The sequence below is a fragment of the Symphodus melops genome, assembly GCF_947650265.1.
Source record: "Symphodus melops genome assembly, chromosome: 11".
Lineage (NCBI taxonomy): Eukaryota > Metazoa > Chordata > Actinopteri > Labriformes > Labridae > Symphodus > Symphodus melops.
Window position 1 is genome coordinate 10,199,028 of NC_136701.1, and position 19,743 is coordinate 10,218,770.

The following is a 19,743-nucleotide window of genomic DNA, read 5'->3' on the forward strand; positions in this document are numbered from 1 at the left end:
CGCCTTCTCTTCGGAAACTACAATCCCAGAATGCCTTGCAGCTCTGGCAGCATTTCTTGTCGACGTGGGAAGGGAGGGAGTCGGACACAAAACAAATGTCCACGGGCTTGATGTCGCGCGACGTAACGGATTATTGTGTCATGTCAGTGAGATAGATAGCTCTGTGACATTTGGAAACATGTGGCTCAAACCTGAAGAGATTCTGCTGAAAAATGCCTTTAAGTTATGGGTCACGGAGAAGGATAACGAGTATTTCGTGCTGCAAAGGAGACGGGGGTACGGAGAAGGTGGAGGCGGTTTGACAGGTGACGTTACCGGTTGTTTTCACCTCCTCGCGCGTGTATCACAGCTGCTGCCTCTTCGCTTAATAAGCAATAACACAATTAAGTAATGAACGGGTTAACTCGTCATACCTTTGCTTAGCTAGCGTGATGTTTGCCATATTTATGGGCGGTACCGCCTGTGTAAGAGTCTCTACAGGAAAATATTCTCATAGCAACAGGTAGGACTGTCAGACATGATTTAGTTTATGAATGTGACAGCTGGTTTCTAATGCTGACACAGCATGCTGCTACAGTGCAGGGTCAATATATTGACTTAACTTGGGTTCGCTCTTATTTACAAAGCACAGAGATGACACGGAGTGAACATGGACTATGACGTTTTGTTTTGTTCCTTCTCCCCTGGAGCCAGTTTCTCCCTCAGACTGGGAACATTTAGAAAAACTCTTGAATTTATAATGTCACTGCAATGTCAAAGACTGGTTCTGCCTGAACAATAAATGTGTCTGCTACTTCATGTTGAAATTTAAGCTCAGGCAAGCTTTCAGTCTCAATATGATTTATGTTTTGTCAAAGGTTTTCTGCGATGAGATGTTGATTTAAAGTGAGGAGAATCACCCTGACCTCTTAGTTTCTATCTGATTAATTTAGCAAGCTGCCAATCAATGCAAAACATTACCAACAGGAAATCAAATTAACAGTTTAATGATTACAGACAAATAGATGAGCACCCACCCACTCCAGTATAAAACAACTAGTTAATGTTTTGCATATTACTTTCAAAATGAACTTGTGTTTGTGCTATGTAAACATGTCAGTTTTATCACACTATGTTATTATAGAACGTGTTGAACATCCGTGCAGCATTTCCTGATATCATTAAGTCTGCCACAGTCCAATACTGTGACAAAATCAATTAAAGATCACAGATTAGATAGATAGATGCATCGATAGATACTTAATTGTTCCCAAGCTGGGAAGTTGTGGTGTTACAGCGGCAGGATATCAAACACAATGTTGGTAACTAAACAACATAACATGGAATACAAAGTTGAAAAGCATAAAACATATGAAAAACTAATAATAATAAATACACCAGGATTTCCCTTAAATATTCCAACTAGTAAAAAAAATAAAGTGAGATGACATATATACCCTCCTTTTCAACCAGATTAAATGAGTCTAAAGGCTCACTGAAACATGCCTATAAACTCCTACCTGGCCCTGCTGAGAACAGCCTGTTTCTCTGTCTGTCGCTTTAAATACAGGTGAGCTGCTTGACCACACTTCTCTGAAGGGCGGGGTTTAGGCTCTCTTGCACCATGCCCTATTGTTTATGGTCTAGAAGGCAAATTTATAAGGGCAGAACAAAAACCTAGCTGTGAGAGTGTCACCCACCTGGAGGAAGGGTTACTGCCCTTTGTGATGTCATAATGGTAAAATCTCAGAAAATCTTCCCGAAAATGATGATGGGCTTTTCAAATAACGGGTTTGTAGACACACTAGGGACACATTCTTTTAGAAAAACATCATAAAATGTGTTTCGCAAAATATGTGACTGTTAAATATTATTATTTTGGTGAGATGATGTAGTCATTTGTCAAATTTAACAAAACCAGTTTATTAATATGCTTCAGTATATCACTTTGATGTTCTGATATTTCACACCTCTCCAAGGGAAATAATATCTATTGTGCTTAGATGTCTTTTATTTCTTTATTTGAATTGAATCAAGCACCTTCCAATTTTGTAAATTTTACTGATTTTTAGCACAAAAAACCCCAAAACAAAGTTCAATAAATTAGTATACCTTCAGTTTTTAAGGAATGAGTGTTGCATGTTCCAACAAATGGCTTAACAGGCTTTCTAACAAAGCACTAATGTGTGATCGCTTAACAATAGCAGCGCTCCTAATGATGCAACTTGTGCGCCCTCAGGTTCTCACATCTTACTAATCCCACAGCAAGTTTCTGATTCAGACACAACCTGAAATGTGAAACTAGTTACTGCATCACATTCTTTGCTATTGTTGAAAAACACCTGACAGTATAGAAGTAATGCACAACACCACTTGTGACGTACAGTTTCTAATCGCAGTCCAAATGTGACAGCAGTTAGGTAATTAACTATAATGAATGATAATGACTGGTGTTGTAGCTGAAGACCTGTCGTTGATCTGACAGTGGAGGTTAAATAGGACCTGATTGTACATCCAGCATGCTGCACTTGAAGCCCTCTCCAGCTGAAGAGCCGTTTATGTCTGGTTTCTCTGGGTGTGTTTAAGTCGGCCCTCTCCTGTGGGCCGTTGTTCTGCTCTGATGAGAACATCATTTATCTGAACTGTGTTTGATCCTGTGAATCCTATACCCTACTTGGCAGCTCAGTGTTACAACATGTGGGAGCTGACCCACAGTCAGAAGGCAGGCCGGTGTAATGCTGATGATGCGGTGCATGAATCGACCTTGTTAATTATTCATGGAGGGCTTGTCACACAGAAGTGGTACAGGTAACAGATTTGGCTAATTTTAGCTGTGCAGCTCAGCAGTGGGATCTCTCATTTCTGGTGTCATGTCTTTGAATACACAGACTAACACGTGGCATGACACTACAGTATGTCATTTTTGATTCCTTTAATTGTTTTTCAGAGGCAAGTATCTCTCTGGTCAGTTTAGAAGCATAGCTATAAAGCTGAATTAAAAGACATTATCGAACCAAAAGTCACTTTGTTATAAGAGCCGTAGGTTGATTTTAAACGATTGTTATTTCAATAGAATTAACGAGCAATGAAAAACCAGCCCACACAGGAGGAGAAACAATTGCTGGCTCTCAATGGACTTTGTGGATGAAGGTGCATTCTGTCACTTTTGTCTTGGAAACGGACAACTTTTCTTTGATGGGTAAATAACCCACATCCAAGTTTTTAGAAACAACAGAGGAGAAAAACAGCTTTAAAGAGCGCAGGCATAGAAACAGACAATAAGCTGTAAGACAATGACAGGCAGGATATCAAAACTGTGGGGGATCCTGTCACTGTCATTTGATGGACAAACGGTTGATTAAGGTTGACGCTTCACTACGCAGCAGAAACACACTTGTTGTGATCTTTTTTTATGTGAAATAGTTGTAAAAACTCAAAAGCATAACTGTATTATGAGCTGCAAGTGGGGATTGTTTATAAATGGACTTACAATAAAATGTTTAGCAGACTTTGTATTTTAGTGTAAAATGTGAGTCTTAACAGGTTATGAAGCCCTGTAGTGCTGCAGAGACATCCAACAATTCTTCTCCAGAATGAAGATAACACAACATATTCAACGCTGTCAGATGTCAATCATTCTTTGTGTCCAAATAATGGCATTATTGTTTTGTTAAACCATAGTTCATATTAGGAAAGGGTCTGATACTTGTCTTTCTTCCATGTGTGATAATTTGATCTGAGATGTGAATATATCTTTTGTTGTAGGGCTCCTCGTCGGAACACTTGACACCATGTTGGACTCAACATCCAAAGTGGCTCCGTTCAGGATTCTACATCACACACCAGACTCACAGGTGTACTGGTCGATAGCATGTGGTATGTCAACATCTTTTAGCATCATTCTCAAAAACATATCAAAAGTGATACACGCAGAAGATGATGCACATTTGAGTCATTTCTTAAAATAAAAGATTCATAAAAGTTTTGTACTAAAGACAAAATGACTTAAAATCATATATTCTTAGTCCGTGTACAGGAGAAATATTACTTGTAAAATACATATATATATTTTTCAGGTAAACATAAGCACTGGCTTGGTATTTAACACATAACACTTTTCCACCCTTGATGTTGGTTCAGGTGTCACCAATGAGGAAATCGTTCAGCACTGGGATTGGCTGCAGCAGAACATCATGAGGACCCTCTCCGTGTTTGACTCCAGTGAAGACATCACCAGCTTTGTACAGGGCAAGATTAGAGTAAGAACTTACAGGGACTCAGACGCCGCAAAAAAGCTAATATGCTAACAAGATCATCTCTCAGCAGGGATGTAATTGTAACGCTCAATGTGATAATGAACTCTTAATTCTTGTACCTCATCACTCTCTGACTGTCAGCAACTTAAACCTGATTAAACCTGGTTTTCTGTGTGACGGGTCAAGAGCAGGAACTCTCTCAGTACTGTCTTTTTTGATGACCCATAATGACGTGATGTTTAATGTGTCAGGGTCTTATTGCCGAGGAAGGAAAGTTGTCCATGGTGCTGGAGGATGATCCCGAGAAGTTCAGAGAAGCATTTTTGAGGTTCGAGAAGTGGTTCGAGCTTCCGCCCCAGGAAAAGCTGGTCACATATTACTCATGCAGCTACTGGAAAGGCAGCATGCCGTGCCAGGGCTGGCTCTACCTCAGCACTAACTTCCTGTGCTTCTATTCATATCTGCTGGGATCTGAGGGTGAGACTTTTCTGTTCGTGTTTAATTGACATGAGCTGACATTTTGATTCCCTATAAAGTGAACTGGTGATAACAAAAGGCAGTGGCAGCCACTGAAGTCGGCTTTAATGGAACACATTTTCATTACAAAAGGCAGCAAGTTAATGACAGCTTAGGTAATGGTAAAGAAAAAGGCCAACATGGGAGGCAGTCTATCAAGGCAGTGTGGATAATAATGAATAATGGATAACACTGAATTTCCTCAAAGAGTGACATTTTAGGAAATAATGGTGTTGCGCTAAAGCTTTTAAGTTTTATTATAAAACATGTGGATGTGTAAAACTTAGTGCATGATTATAACTCCCCTTTAGCTCCATTTTCCTGATCCCTTTTTTCCCTTGTTATGACTCTGCAGTGAAACTGGTCATTTCCTGGGATGACATATGGAGGCTGGAAAAAACCTCTAATGTGATCCTGACTGAGAGCATCCACGTCTTGGCTCACGGGGAGGATCACTACTTCTCCATGCTGCTGCACCTGAATGAAACGTTTGTCATCATGGAACAGCTGGCCGACTACTCCATCAAGCGCCTTTTCGATAAAGAGGCCTTCCAAAGAGAGCCAGCACTCTCAGACCCTCTGCAGATTACCAAGAGGTACGGTCTGCCTCGTGCTGCAGGCGCAGGCTGACAGCTTGAAGAAGCAATGAAAACATAAAGTGTGACCTGAGTCAAACTGCATCTGTGTTTGTTTTAATTTGTTTGGAGTGGCAGGGCAGGTCAGACATAAAAACAACAGTGACAGGTCATTTAAAAGCAACTAGCCGTTGTCGTTCACTTTGAACACTTGAGCTATATTCTAGCTTTAGTTTTATGTAGGCATAACAAAATAAGGCTTAGTGTATTCATTTAAATTTGGGTTGCTGTAAATTAAGAATAAAGATTCACACAAGGGCAATTAAGAAACCATATATCCAAATAATGCATCCAACCACACTTTGATTTACAATTTACAGTAGTCTTTTTTTTTTTTTTCTCTTTTTATTCCGATTTGACAGAACTAGAAAGCAAAGAAATATATTTCAGTCCCTTTAAAATACGAGTATGTAAAGTGACGTCCAGCCGTGACGGGAGCTGTCTGCGCTGCATGAGTCTGGAGGCCTGTTTAGGGATGAATAAGGAAAGCTTCATCATGATTTTTTTAACCTTGACTTTCCTTTTTTTTTTTTTTTTTTCTTCCCCCACAGAGGCCTAGAAGCTCACTCAAAGAGTGAGCAGTTTCGGACATTTTTCAGGCTCCCCAAAGAGGAAAATCTGTTGGAGGTTCATGAGAGCTTCCTGTGGGTTCCCTTTAGTCATTTCAACACGCTTGGCAAGATCTGTCTGTCCGAGAACTACCTGTGTTTCGCCAGCCAAGATGGCAGCCAGTGCCATGTCATTATTCCAATGCGAGAGGTATAATGGAATAAATGTGGTACAAAAGCACTTTCAGTAAAGTAATGTTTTAAAACGCACCATACAAATGTACAGCAGAAATCTTTAAAAAAAGGAACTATCCGGCCTTTCAATGTTATCTCCTCCCAGGTTGTAAATGTTGAGAAGCCAGACACCAGCAGCAGGGCTTTGACAGTGTGTGTGCGTGGAAAGAGGGCACTCCGTTTCTCGGAGGTGCGGGAATATCAACGGCTTGCCAACACAATCCGCAGCAGGTGTGGCATCAGTCCAAGTCCTCAACACTCTGCTTCGACAGAGGTAATCTCTTTTACCTGTTCTTTTTATTTGTATTATCCACTTTGTTTTATGTATGGCAGTAACGCAGGCTTTTCTAACTCTCTCCAAAGGCTATAAGGGGTGAGTGCCAGTCACTCATCAACCACTTTGAGGACAACCCAGAGGACGTCACACTGATGGTGGGACAGAAAGACTGCAGCAAGGCTGTGAGCACAGAGGCTCTCATGACCGTTTTCCACCCACAGGATGTTGAAAACCTTGACCCCAAAATGGTAAACATCATTGTCATTCAAATGGAAAGATACACCACAATAAACGAAACCCTCCCATGCTTGGCTGTACGGAGGTGTTTGCGAGTATGTGTCAGCAGTTCAGGGGTGGACTTGAACAAAAATGTAACATGAATCTGTTTTTACCAGCAAAGAGGATTGTGCAACAAAACTCTACTGTGTTCTCTGCGTGATTGACAGCTGAAAGAAAAGATGAAGGAACAGTCTTGGAACATACACTTCTCTGAATACGGACGCGGCACGAGTATGTTCTTCACCAGGAAGACGCGAGACTTGATCGTCCGTGGTGTTCCTGAAGCGTTGAGAGGAGAGCTGTGGATGCTGTTTTCAGGTATGTACGAACATGCCAGTTATCTGCAGCCCTGCATGATTGACACTGTTAAGTCCTCAAACACTCGTTCCACATTCATAATTAAGCACAACATGGTTGGTGTAGGATCTTAGCTGCATGTTTTAGGCTTCCTGTGGTTCTGCCTCTGTAGGAGCTGTGAATGACATGGCCACTCACCCCGGGTACTACACTGAGCTGGTTGAACAGTCCCTGGGCACAAGCACTTTGGCTACAGATGAGATCGAGAGAGACTTGCATCGCTCACTTCCAGAGCACCCCGCCTTTCAGAGCGACACAGGAATCTCAGCTTTGAGAAGAGTCCTCACAGCCTATGCATACAGGAACCCAAAAATTGGATATTGCCAGGTACTTTGATTTCTTCAGGCTGGTTGATCACAGTGATAACACACAGTCTGTCTTAGGGTCAGTCACAGATTATTAAAGGAAATGTGTTTATTAGAAAAATATAACATGCATTAAAAACATAGCTAACAGAAACTGTCCAGCCAATATTCTCCCATTCATAATTTCTTGTGTTTATTGCAAGTTTCTGAGACCATCTTGCTGTTTTTACAATCACAGCTGTGGTCATAGTTATTTTAAAGACTAAAGTAATGACACCCAATAGTTTTAAAGCCCAGTCTCCTGTACTGAGAGTGATAAATAGAGACCACAGAAGAGAAGAGAGTTTTTTCAAGGCTTAGTATTTATCAAGGATAAAAGGTCCAGAGCTAAATAAAGGCCACAGGAGATCGACAACCTGTGAAAACATTTTTATTGAGGCTGTTAGGCTCCTAAAAAGGATCCTTGTTAACACTCACACACTTTTACACAGGCCAGCTTTCTGCAGTGAACCTTTTGCTTACAACTGAAGTGTCTCTCTTTTCACCTTTTGTGGTTTCTTTTTGTTTTTTTGATTCAGGCCATGAACATTCTCACCTCAGTGCTCCTGCTCTACGCTAAAGAAGAGGAGGCTTTCTGGCTGCTGGTGGCCGTCTGTGAGAGGATGCTACCGGATTACTTTAACCGGAGAATTATTGGTGAGAGGGGAAGCAGAAGATTGACTGTTTTTGTTGGGTCAATTTGAAGGATTTCATTTATTTGTACATGTTGCTCATGTTCGTCAGGCGCTTTGGTTGACCAGGCCGTGTTCGAGGATCTGATTCGGGAAAACCTCCCTCAGCTGGTGGAGCACATGACGGACCTGAGCTTCTTCTCGTCCGTTTCCTTGTCCTGGTTCCTCACTCTCTTCATCAGTGTCCTACCCATCGAGAGTGCTGTGAATGTGGTCGACTGTTTCTTCTATGACGGGATCAAAGCCATTCTGCAACTTGGCCTGGCTGTGCTGGACTACAACATGGAGGCTCTGATCAGCTGCCACGATGACGCAGAGGCCGTCACCACCCTTAACAAGTCTGTGAACACAAACAAAGCAGGCCTGATGTCTTTTAGACATTATTACTGTGTGTTTTACTGTGTCTCTTTTTGGGGTGTCAGATTCTTTGACAGTGTGACGAACAAAGACAGTCCGCTGCCTCCAACCGTGCAGCAAGCTCCTGTGGGCAACAACGATAAAGCATCCCACTTCAATGTGGACATCAGCGAGCTTATCCGAGAGGCCTATGAGGTACTACAATATTCCTCTGCGTTAGTTTTGTGCTGATTAAACAGATTAATGAACTGATAACGCTGCTCTTTTCTTCTTTTTTTTTAGAAATACGGAAACATGCGGACAGAGGAAGTCGAAAGTTCACGTAAAAGAAACAAGCTACATGTGATCCAGACGCTGGAGGATACAACCAAACAAAATGTTGTAGGTAGCCTTTTTAGTCACTGTAGTTGGTGTCAATGTGTTGTGTTGATGATATAAAAGAGGAATTTATTTGTGTTTTCAGATTCGAGTGGTGTCTCAAGAAGTACGATTCACTGCTCCACAGCTTGACAAGCTTTATAACTTGTTCAAAGTGAGTTAAAGACACAGTGCTAACGGCTTTTATAAAAATGAGATTTGTCAGGTCATGTTTTACCTTTTTCATCTTCAGAGGCAGCATTTCCTCAGCTGCTACTGGACAATGAAGAGCCCGGCTTTGATCCATCACGACCCCAGCCTGGCTTACTTAGAGCAGTACCAGCTGGGTTTTCAACAGTTCAGCACGCTCTTCTCCCTGCTGGAGCCCTGGGCATTCTGTAGCAACAAGAGCACCCTCTCCCTGTGGATCTTCCGTCTGATTGACGAGAATCAGGACGGCCTTATTAACTTTAAAGAGTTCTGCTACGCTCTTGGTAGTTTTTACTCATTTTTCTGCTCTCTATCAGTGTAGCCGCTAAGCTCAGTATCCTTTCTGCAGAATACTTGAAATTGAATGAATATGTTTTTTTCTTCTCCTGCAGACACTTTGTACAGTGGATCTTTCACAAACAAGCTGAAATTTCTCTTCAAGCTTCACCTGCCACCAGGTGAGTCACAAACAACCCACAAAGCGTTCAGGACGTGATCCTAAAAGACACTCGATGATTCAAACGTGACCTCTCCTTATCTTAACCCATTTGTTTTGTTAGTGTACCTTTAGCCTCGGCCCATTTCTCTCACAACATGGCGACAGTTATGACCCTCCATACTCCTGCACGCTCAGAGTTCAAAGACAGCACATGTTTGTCATGCTGCATTCTTAACAGTTTCTAAAATGTACGTCAAAACCTTCACATGACTTCAACAATGACACAACTGCAGCCAACATACAGACGCAGACAGAGATAGCCCATGAGGTCAGATAGAGAGACATCAGAGCCAGTAAATGTTTGAGTTGCCTTTTCAATATTCCAGTCCCTGACGCAGTATTTGTCGACGGAGCACTTTGCCTTGGGACTCGAGCTGTCCTTGAATATGTGTCTCTTGTCTGTGTGACGTGTCACTGCGTGCTGAGAAGCTGGGGTAAGAATAGGTCATATAGTCTGTGCTGGGTGAATGAACTTTGCCATGGCAACAAGGGGTGTTAGGAGCGGTGAGGCTATTTTGCAGTGAGCTAGTGCACAGAGAGGATCTGTGATGAGGAAGAATTGCTCTGATTACCCGTGACATATAACCATCAGAAGAGCACTGAGTCACCGTTTGTGAGTGGCTCTGCAAGTGAACATCAAGCAGCAAAGCTTGTTTCATGCTTCGAGTCCAGAGGAAGGCCACATCGAGTTTCCACAGGCCAAATTAATCATTTAATACCCACATTCAGACTATGATCTGGTAGTTTTACTGCTTAGACCTGTGTGAAACCAAATAAAAGAGGCCGCTCCAATAAGAGCGTGTTAAGTTCTCTTGATGTGAAGGTGAAGAGCTTCAGAGCTTCCCATTGTGTTATCCTTCACACAGTGGACACTGGACTGTCCTTAAACCCTGGAAGCGGCTCACGTTTCACAGCAATCATTGATTTCATATAAAAGTGAAGACTCGTGAGCAGAAATTCTAGATGTGAACACAATTTTTTCACAGTCTGTATTTCCTTCTTTGAATCCAACATGAAGTATTTTCTTTTGTGTTTAGCTTCTGCAATTGTCATGTACTGTAGCACACAGTGCAACGATGCCGGGACCAAAAAGAATCTTGGACAGTGTCTTCTGTTCTTTTAGGCAGATGTCTCTGAAACATGTGTTGTTGTTTCAACAGAGACGGTGAAGCAGGCTCATTTTGGGTAATTTCTTAATTAATCTCTGACAAATAGGTTTTGTCCACCCATCCATCCATCCATCCATTCACCCATGCATGCATCCATTCATCCATCCATCCATCCATCTATCCATCCATCCATCCATTCATCCGTTCACCCATGCATCCATGCATTCATACATACATAAGAGAGGGGCGGCAGCAGCTCAGTCTGTAGGGACCTGGGTTGGGAACCGGAGGGTTGTCGGTTCAAGTCCGGAAATTGGTTTGTCCACTTCCTGAGCACTGCCGAGGTGCCCTTGAGCAAGGCACCGAACCCCAAAAACTGCTCTGGAGCGGTAGGCAGCCCCCTCACTCTAAGACCTCTCCATTAATGCATGTCACGAAGGCTCCTGTTTGCGCTGGAGTGTGTTTCAGCCTACGTGTGTGTTCATGTCCATCAAAGAAGTGTAAACCGAATTTCCCCTCGTGGGGTCAATAAAGTTAAAAAAAAAAAATTATTGTTATAGACGTACATGCATAAACAAATCCTTAAAAATGTAAGTGGACCTAGAGGGCTATTGTTGTCTCCAAAATAAGTATTAGACCAACAAGATGCATATCCTCCTCACTTTTACGATGCTAAAATGGATTTCCAGAAAGACAAATCAAACAGTTCCAACACACATCTGGCAGCTGATATCTCTCTTCTCTGTTGTTGCTGAATTGTTCATGCTTCAAATGCTGCTTTCAAACCGGATAAACAAAACTCTAAAGGAAATGATGAATCCATTTATTGAATTCAAACTGAGGTAAAAAAAAAACCCAAACAAAAACAAGTTTGCTTGAATAAACCGTAGATGTTACATTTTTTGTTGATGTAGAAAAGAAGCCATTCTTACTTTGGAGACAGAAAGTATGTTTTGCTGTATAATCTAGACTTGGTTTAGAATAGGTCAAAGTCAATACAAGTCCTAAAGAATATTTGTGTGATGTATGTCATTTCTTTGGCTTCTTTCCAGTCCTCCCCTGTCATCTGTGCACCCACCACAATGGTTGTGCACTCCAAGCACTGAGTGATGAGTGGCACAGCGTTTTTGTAATTGTATTTTACCCTGACACTGATATTCCTGTTTACATTGACATCGGGTAAACATTTCCACCAGTAGTAGTAATAGGAATTCAGCCTTTCTTTGTTTGCTGTCTTTGTCCAAGATTTTAGTGTAGTTGTTCATTGTTGTTGTCATCATCGACTGCCATCACAAAAACTACAACAAACGATTGTTTCTGTTTTAAACAACACACTGTCGTCACTGTCACAACCTACCGTGGGGGTTTTTTACCCTTAAGAAGAGCTGTGTGCAGAGTAGGATGAAAAATAAACCACCAAGACTTTAAATTGGATAATTTGACAGTGGGACAGCCCTGAGCTGACATCCAGCGAGCCAACATCAAAGTCTGATCATGGAATTGGACCAATCGCTTAATCGATTAAAGCACGAAAGTCACGGGCTACTTAGAGCTGAGAGTCTGCAGGTTTTCATGCCAAACACAAAAAACAGCAGCTGCTATCACATCAGCAGACAGGAGATGCTACATGGGGGGGGGGAGAAGAATCATCTGCACCGAGATTTATGTGCAATGTAGCTTTAACTTATATCTTCAGCTCCACTGAGCCTGAAGTGATTTACTGCACGGTTAGAAAACAAATGAAACATATTAGTGAAGCCTTGATTCTGCTTCGAGAAAATAACAAATATATGGTTTATAAGTTGGTCAGCAATATTAATATGAAGTCGTACATGTGTTGAGAATGACAGACCACTGCAATACATACACTGCATCCTGTGTCTGACCTCACAATGAGTTTTCACAGGTGATCATATCTTGTTAACAAAGACAGTTATTTGGCAGCAGAAATGTTCAAGCCCTGACAAACATCTTCTACCAGGACAGTGTTTAACAATCTGACTTTAAATCAAGATTTTAAATAGTTTTAGATTTCACGATGAAATTGGAAGCGTTTCAATAAAGCACATGTCCCTTCTGTTCCTGAATGTCAGCAACTCATTTTGAGGCCCCGACTAACTAAAAGACAAAACAACATGGCCGTGGTCAGGCTGAGCTGCTAATGTAGCACGAAGTGATCGGGCAGATATAATGACACTCCTGGCTGGTGAGGGTAACGGTTTAATGCTGCAGCGGCTTCCACAAAGGCATGCACGCCCCCCACACAGTGTTTATTGACGGTGGTTGGAGGATATCACTGTAGCACATCTCACACAGGCAAGAGGCATCACAAGCAGAATCCATTAATTTACTGTTACAGCTTCTGTAAGTTAACACAGCGGGACGTCTATAAATGTCATACTGGATGCTCTAATACTGTACAATGAGTTATCAGTTTATAACAAAGTCATTATAATTAATACATTATAACAAATACATTTACAAGAACAGTGCAGTCAAACACTATTCTGTAACGATTTGAATCTTTGACCTAAAAGCTTCACTTTTAGGGCCTGATTTATTAAGACTCCAATGATCAAGGATCAAGGTTCTTTATTTGTCAATTCCAAAATACACACATACAGTGAAATCGAAATTACGTTTCCCCCCTCCCCACGGTGCAATGTAGATAAGAAAAAGGTAAATAAAATAAAACAAGGTAAAAAGAGGTAAAAAAGATGTAAAAAGATAAATAATATTTACATTAATAAACCTAAATGTGCAAAAGTATTAAGTTAAATAAAATGGAGTATAGAACCAGATTTATAAGAAAAGTGAACTTGTGCATGTGTGCAATGTGCAATAAGTGACCAGGGTTCTGTTTCAATGTTCAAACAGGAGGAGGTTCCAGTGATTCAGTGTTCATGGGGGCAGAGGGGAGAGAGGGGAGGGAAGAGAGTACTAGGTACTCTTTAGAAAGAGTACTAAATTGCGTGTTCACTCCAGAAATTTCTCGTTTGGTTTGTAGGTGTTTTGCGGGTGATCTAAGAAAATTTGCATGAAAGATAACAGGTGCAAACCTCGTGGAGGAGGTGGCATTTAAGTCATTTTGCATGTTCTACTTGTTTACGTCACGTCTCCTAACTCTACAATAACGGCAGCCTGTTGTGCGTAACACTGGGCTCCTGGATTAGCACGTTCTTTTCAAAGGTGTTAAATTCACGCACTGTCACAGTCACCGCGGTTTTTGCCTGGCTTTGTAAATCACAATGAGTGTACTAACATTTTCTCCTCCCAGTATTTTGCACGTTGGGGCAAACGTACTAAACGAACAATGCGTGCTGTTTTGCTCATATGAAAGACGCAATCCTCACCGCACGCTGTTGGTAGATCGGATAGCACAGTTTTTGCGGGTCGTATCAGGTGTGCAGGTTTTAAGACAGACAAACCTTTAGTAAATCAGGCCCTTACAGATGTATTTTATTGACGTAAACTGATCATTCGATGTTAAATCAACCGTCTGTCTGTTTCTTGAACATAATGTCATCTCTGCTGTTAATCGTCTCTTCATCTTTCCTCTGAGTGTACTCACAGTCGGTCTCTTGTAGCTTTCACAGGGAGTCCTTTGCACCTAAAGGAGCAAAAAATCCAGTACTTTCTCCCAGTGACTGAAGACTCTTCTCACTTGGGTAGACTCACTGGTTAGCTTCTTTACTCTTTTCTTCTCCTTCAAAACCTTAGATCGCACTCATGTCCTTTTCTGTAATTCTATCTGCATGCTTGATTCCTTCGATGTCATTGACTATAACTGAAACACTGGCCTGATAAGTTTTTTTTTTTTTTTACATTTTGTTTTTTATATTTCAGCATTTGATCTTCCGGAAGATGGTGTGATTAGGAAAAGCCCTGAAAGAGGTACTTTTTGTACTTGAATGCAACATAAACACATCATGATTGTAAAACCAAAACTGTGTTTGTCTTTGGTGTTAAAGATAGTGAAGAGTTAGTGTTTTAAATTGACAGGCAGAGGGAAAGTGGACCTTCAGGCCTACCTCAAACAATGGCAAAATGAAATACTTAAAAAAGAGGAAACGATCAAAGACCTACCCAGAATAAATCAGGTAATCCTGCCCATGATTTTTTTTATCTTTATTTCTTTATTTTAAAGTGGGGAAAGCCTTTGTGATCCTACTGTATTGATGTTGTTGTTTTCATTGCAGACCCAGTTTATCCAGTTCTCTAAAACCCTGTACAACATATTTCATGGTGATCCAGAGGAGGAGGTTCTGTACCGAGCCGTGGCACACGTGACCAGCCTCCTCCTGAGGATGGAGGAGGTCGGACGGAGGCTGCAAGAGCCGAGCAGCCTGTCCGAGTCCACAAAACCCGCCAACGCTACTACGTCCTCTGCAGAGGAGGAGTCTCCAACCGAAGACGCTTCCAACACGCCCGAGGGCTCTGACATCTCACGCAACAGCCAGGATGCCGGGCCTGACCTCACAGAGATCGAGTGGTCGTTTTCATTCGAGCAGGTCCTGGCTTCTCTGCTTAATGAGCCGGCCATTGTCAGCTTCTTTGAGAGGCCTGTGGATGTTCAGACCAAACTGGAACAGGCTAAGGTTGCTCAGCTGAAGCTTAAGGCTTAAGTAAACAAAATGGTAGAGCTAATGCTATGCTTCTGATTTAAACCCAGAGGACACCATGAATTTCCTTTCTCCTCTTGGACAGTGCAGCAGGTTCTTCGTGAGACATAGGAAGACAGAAGGAGTGCTGTTGAAGTGGATGAGATGCTAGAATTCAAATCTGTGGTGCAATGTGTGTGTGAGGGGAGTTCAAGCAGATGATCAGCAAAGAGGGCTGATTATAAAAAGATTATATCTCAAGACAATATCAACACTATTATAACAAGTCACTGACTTTAAGTATGACCCACTAGAGTTATTCCTCGTATCTGATTAATGTGGTTTCAACTTTTGATCCCCTGAAGTAAACTCAGTTTCATCTAAGTTGAAGCTGATCATATTTGCCCTTCTCCATGCTATGGAGCATATATAGTGTACATGATAGTTTTGAAAGGGACAAAGAGCTCTGCCCGATGTATTCAGGAATAGAAGGGCTTGTCCTTTCTGCCGTCTCTGATGTCATAGTGAGGTAGAGATTTACAGCTAGATAACCCTGAGACAAGGTGAGTCTACAGGCCACATTCTGGACATCTCGGTGTATTTTTTCTGTCAGATAACTCGCCACTGCTTTTAGGAAACAAATCTGTAAGTGCTTGTGTGTCCCACAACTTTAGTGTATGCTGTTAACAGGATCGACAGCACTGCTGCAGTGTTGTCCCTCGAAGCCATGCGTTGATTTGAGACGTTTGTCAGATTAATTGCATCGAGAGCTGCAGGATTCAATCATGGCATTCATACATTTGCAATAATCGCTGAGAGGACGCTGTACTGCCACAGCATATTCATCCGTCTGTCTCACCAATACCAGTATTTGAACTTCATAGTACCAGTAGATGGAACTTCATATTGCTGCTGTAGGGCAATCTCTGGTGTCTGCGTGTGACCTGCACAGTGTGGGTGATTGTACTGTTCGCTTAAGTCCATCTAAAATCTATGTGTAGGATATTATGCTCTAGTATAAGTGAAGAATCTTGTACGTATACGTAAGTTCAATAGTCGTTTGATTATTCTATCTATGAGGCTTTAAATGTAATATACGAGCTAGTAGACTGTTGTGGACAAAACTTCAACATCCAGAAGGACATTTTGTTTGATCAAAACTCAGGGTGCAATCTGTGTAAATAAAAGGGAGAAAAGGGATATTTTTTTGACTTTGGACTTTAAAGTGTATGACTGATTAATACAAAGCTTACAAATGTCTGTAACAAGGAAATATAGAGCATGTGTAGCATAGTAAAGGTTTTATCACATTATGCTAGTCTTCTATGAATTGCAAGCTGAACTGCTCGGAAAGCCAGACTTGACTTTATTTCCTTTGATTTCTGCTTATCTGTGCTTTTGCTGCTCTTCTTTCTTGTTGCCTGTACCTGCAGTGGATCTTTTGCACATTTGTTTGAGAGTCACAAGTTATAGATATGCCTGTATCTAGGCCAGATCTCCAAGGCTTCCGGAATTAAAAAAAAAAAAAAGGTTGTGACTGCTGCAGCTGCAGCTGCAGCTTGTCAACTCTCGGGGCCAAAGTCACTGATTTCTAGAGTTTAACGTCTACCTGTGTCAAGAACAAGTATTTAAGAAGCTCTTAAAGTGCAATTGTTTCATTTCTGTATCTTTTTCAGCTTATTTTGTGTCATACAAATGTGTATAAGGGCCATCTGAAATGTATTTCATTGTGTAATTATTGGGTTAATAATTACAGCTAGTTATATTTTGTTGAACGAAAATGAGCGTTATGCAAGCATTGATTATTCATTATAACTGAGGTGATGCATGTTTACACTGTTTACATGACTGGTGTAAAAAAAAGGTGTACACTCATCTTTGATGTTTTTTCTTCAAAATCCTGATGAGTAACTTCAGTTCAGCACCTTAAAGAAAGTTTCCACCATGTTTCTGTTCTAGAAAAAGATTTACTTTATTGATCCCGCGAGGGAACATCACCTGTGAACATGGTCTGACTATTTTATTACCACTGTTCCCCGGCAGTTATCAGAGTTTTACACACAATCAAATGTGCTGTAGCCTTTCAGTTTTCATGTCTGTTAATTGCATGCCTAGACGATAATGCACAGAGGATTAGAAACTATTTAGATAAAAGGGAACGTTCACTTTCAAAAACAAACTTGTTGGTCTTTCTGGAAGAAATGCAGAAAGGCATTTGAGACCAAATTGTCCTTCAGTAATTCCTGTCACTGTATTTACATGATTTAGAAAATGACACTTCAGATTTTCTACAGCCCAACAACATAAGGTTGTTGTCGCCTCTTAATGGGGAAAGAAATCAAACAAGCTTCTTGTAGATACAGGAGAAAAATATCAGATCTGAAATCCTCATGCTGTTATATTTTAATTAAGAACAGACTGTAAACAAAGTGTACACATTAATAATGCTTAAGCCACTTCTTTATTTGAGTGTTCTTTAATGTATTAATGTAGTCTACAGCTTTAAGAGTCTGTTGTTCAAATTAAAGACTTATTTTGCAAAATATGTGGAGCACAGGTATTTCTGTTGAACTGCTGGATTATGATTTTGTTTCCCCCCCTGGCTAAGACACCCAAATAAACCGAAATCCATCAGTAAGAAGGCTTGGCTCATTTTAAAGCACTTATTTTAAACGGACATAAATTAGAATGAGACTCATAAAATGTGAAGTTGTACCTGTGTTATTGTCACCCAGTGTGATACCAACGCATAGCCGGCGTCTCTGTGCTCATCACTTTGTCACAGTGATTTAAGATTGCTGGTTCTGGATTTAGCATCGCCTACAGTCTCTGCCTCCTTCAGGGCCCCAGTTGAAGGTTGTTGGTGCTATGACATAAAGATGCTCCTTCAGTCATTCTGCTGCAACACCACCATAAATCTCAGTTACTAACCACATCTTTCCCTGAGCTCTCTGAGGTTCATCCTGAGGAAACCTTTTTACCTGCTCTCTTGTAAAATGAAATAACAAAGAGTAAGGTCTTTTACCTGCTTTTTGTTAAGTGTCTTTAGATAGATAGATAGATAGATAGATAGATAGATTATTGATCCAGAGGGAAATTAAAGTCTTCAATGAATTGCAAGCACAGCATAACACTTGTCGATTGGCACTATACAAATAAAGATTGAATAATTGATTTGATTGACCGTGGATGAAGGTTTACCGGTCTCGTTCTTGACATGCTACTGGGTTAAAGCTTAGTTCCCCACATTGTGTATAGAACTGCACATCTGCTGCATAGGCTATGGTCATTTTGGTACCTGTGAATCCTTTAATCATGAATGCTTTCTACTTTGGTCTGCCAGCTCCAGCATAGTACTGTTGCCAGTGTGTGAGGTAAGGCCCTGCTGTGTACATGCCAGTGTACTGTGGTAGCTTGAAGGCAGGTGACTTTAGTTCTTTAAATTTTCTCGGGGTATTGGTCATATTTTTATTTGCCAAATGTCCAGTCTGACAACAGGCTATCATTCTGAAGTATAGTTTTGGATGCTAGCTATAACTAAGTCTGCTATGACTTACTAGATGCTTATTTTAAGATAGTAGGTGAGTAAGGATAATTTAAATAGCTCCTTTCAAGAACGGAGTTCATAAAACGTTTTGTAATAAAGTATTGAGCATAGACATTACCAACAGTTACATAAAATCAAATATAGACAGAGCAAACAAAGGCGAGTCGAAACAGATGGGTCTTTAACTGCTTCTTAAATGTATGCATAGAGTTCACAGCTCTCAGTTCCAAGAAAGACACTTCCAAAATGTAGGTACCACAACATCGAATGCACAGTCTATCCCAGTCTTCTTGTGTGAGGAACAACCAGCAGGCCCCATGGTCAGAGAACCTCAGGGACCTGCTGGTGGGATATGGCCTCAGCAGCTCAGTGATGTAAGCCAGACCTTAACCGTGCAAGGCTCCAAAGACAGTAACAGGTTTTCAGTGTAAAGACATAAGGACAGGTGGGAAATGAGACTGAATTGATGGTTTTGTCAACTCCTTATAGAAGCAGCATTTTGGACAGCAAAATATGTCCAAAACAGAGAATTACAATAATCAAGACTTGATCAAATAAACGCCTGTACAATAACCTCTAGCTCAGCTATGGACACCGTAAGTGTGTAAGTCTTTGAAAGACTTTAGCCAAAGGTCTGTACATTTTTTTGCGCCTCACAACAGCTGGCGTCCCCTCCAACCAACAATAAACATTTACACACACTGGCACGTCCCTCTGTAAAGTGCCTGATTGTTATAATACTGTAAGTGTATAGTAGAAGGATATACATGCATTAGAAATCACTTTTTGATGACAAGAAGTTAAAATGTTCTCGTAAATAATGTGTGTAGCCTGTAATCATAACATCTAGGTGTTACCAATCTAACTACAATCAGAACGGAATAAAAAACAGCTTTATTGGCTAGGTATGTTTGACACAAGGAATGTAACTTCAGTAGACATTTAA

At 41.0% G+C, this 19,743-nt stretch overlaps 1 protein-coding gene across 2 annotated transcripts; it reads left to right on the plus strand.

Moving 5' to 3' along the window:
* tbc1d8b (TBC1 domain family member 8B) lies at positions 1 to 17,891 on the plus strand. Of its 2 annotated transcripts, XM_079355375.1 has the most exons (21): positions 1 to 305; positions 3,745 to 3,855; positions 4,120 to 4,238; positions 4,487 to 4,712; positions 5,107 to 5,347; positions 5,938 to 6,145; positions 6,275 to 6,442; positions 6,532 to 6,693; positions 6,892 to 7,042; positions 7,194 to 7,408; positions 7,965 to 8,082; positions 8,170 to 8,455; positions 8,540 to 8,669; positions 8,757 to 8,855; positions 8,938 to 9,006; positions 9,085 to 9,325; positions 9,434 to 9,499; positions 14,237 to 14,329; positions 14,496 to 14,543; positions 14,652 to 14,749; positions 14,849 to 17,891. In XM_079355375.1, the coding sequence occupies exons 1-21, from the start codon at positions 179 to 181 to the stop codon at positions 15,272 to 15,274; spliced, it is 3,402 nt and encodes a 1,133-aa protein (XP_079211501.1). In that variant the 5' UTR covers positions 1 to 178; the 3' UTR covers positions 15,275 to 17,891. The 2 variants fall into 2 exon arrangements, with proteins under 2 accessions (XP_079211501.1, XP_079211502.1); XM_079355376.1 differs by lacking the exon at positions 14,237 to 14,329 and having other exon boundaries at positions 2 to 305.
* The last annotated feature ends 1,852 nt before the right edge of the window (positions 17,892 to 19,743 follow it).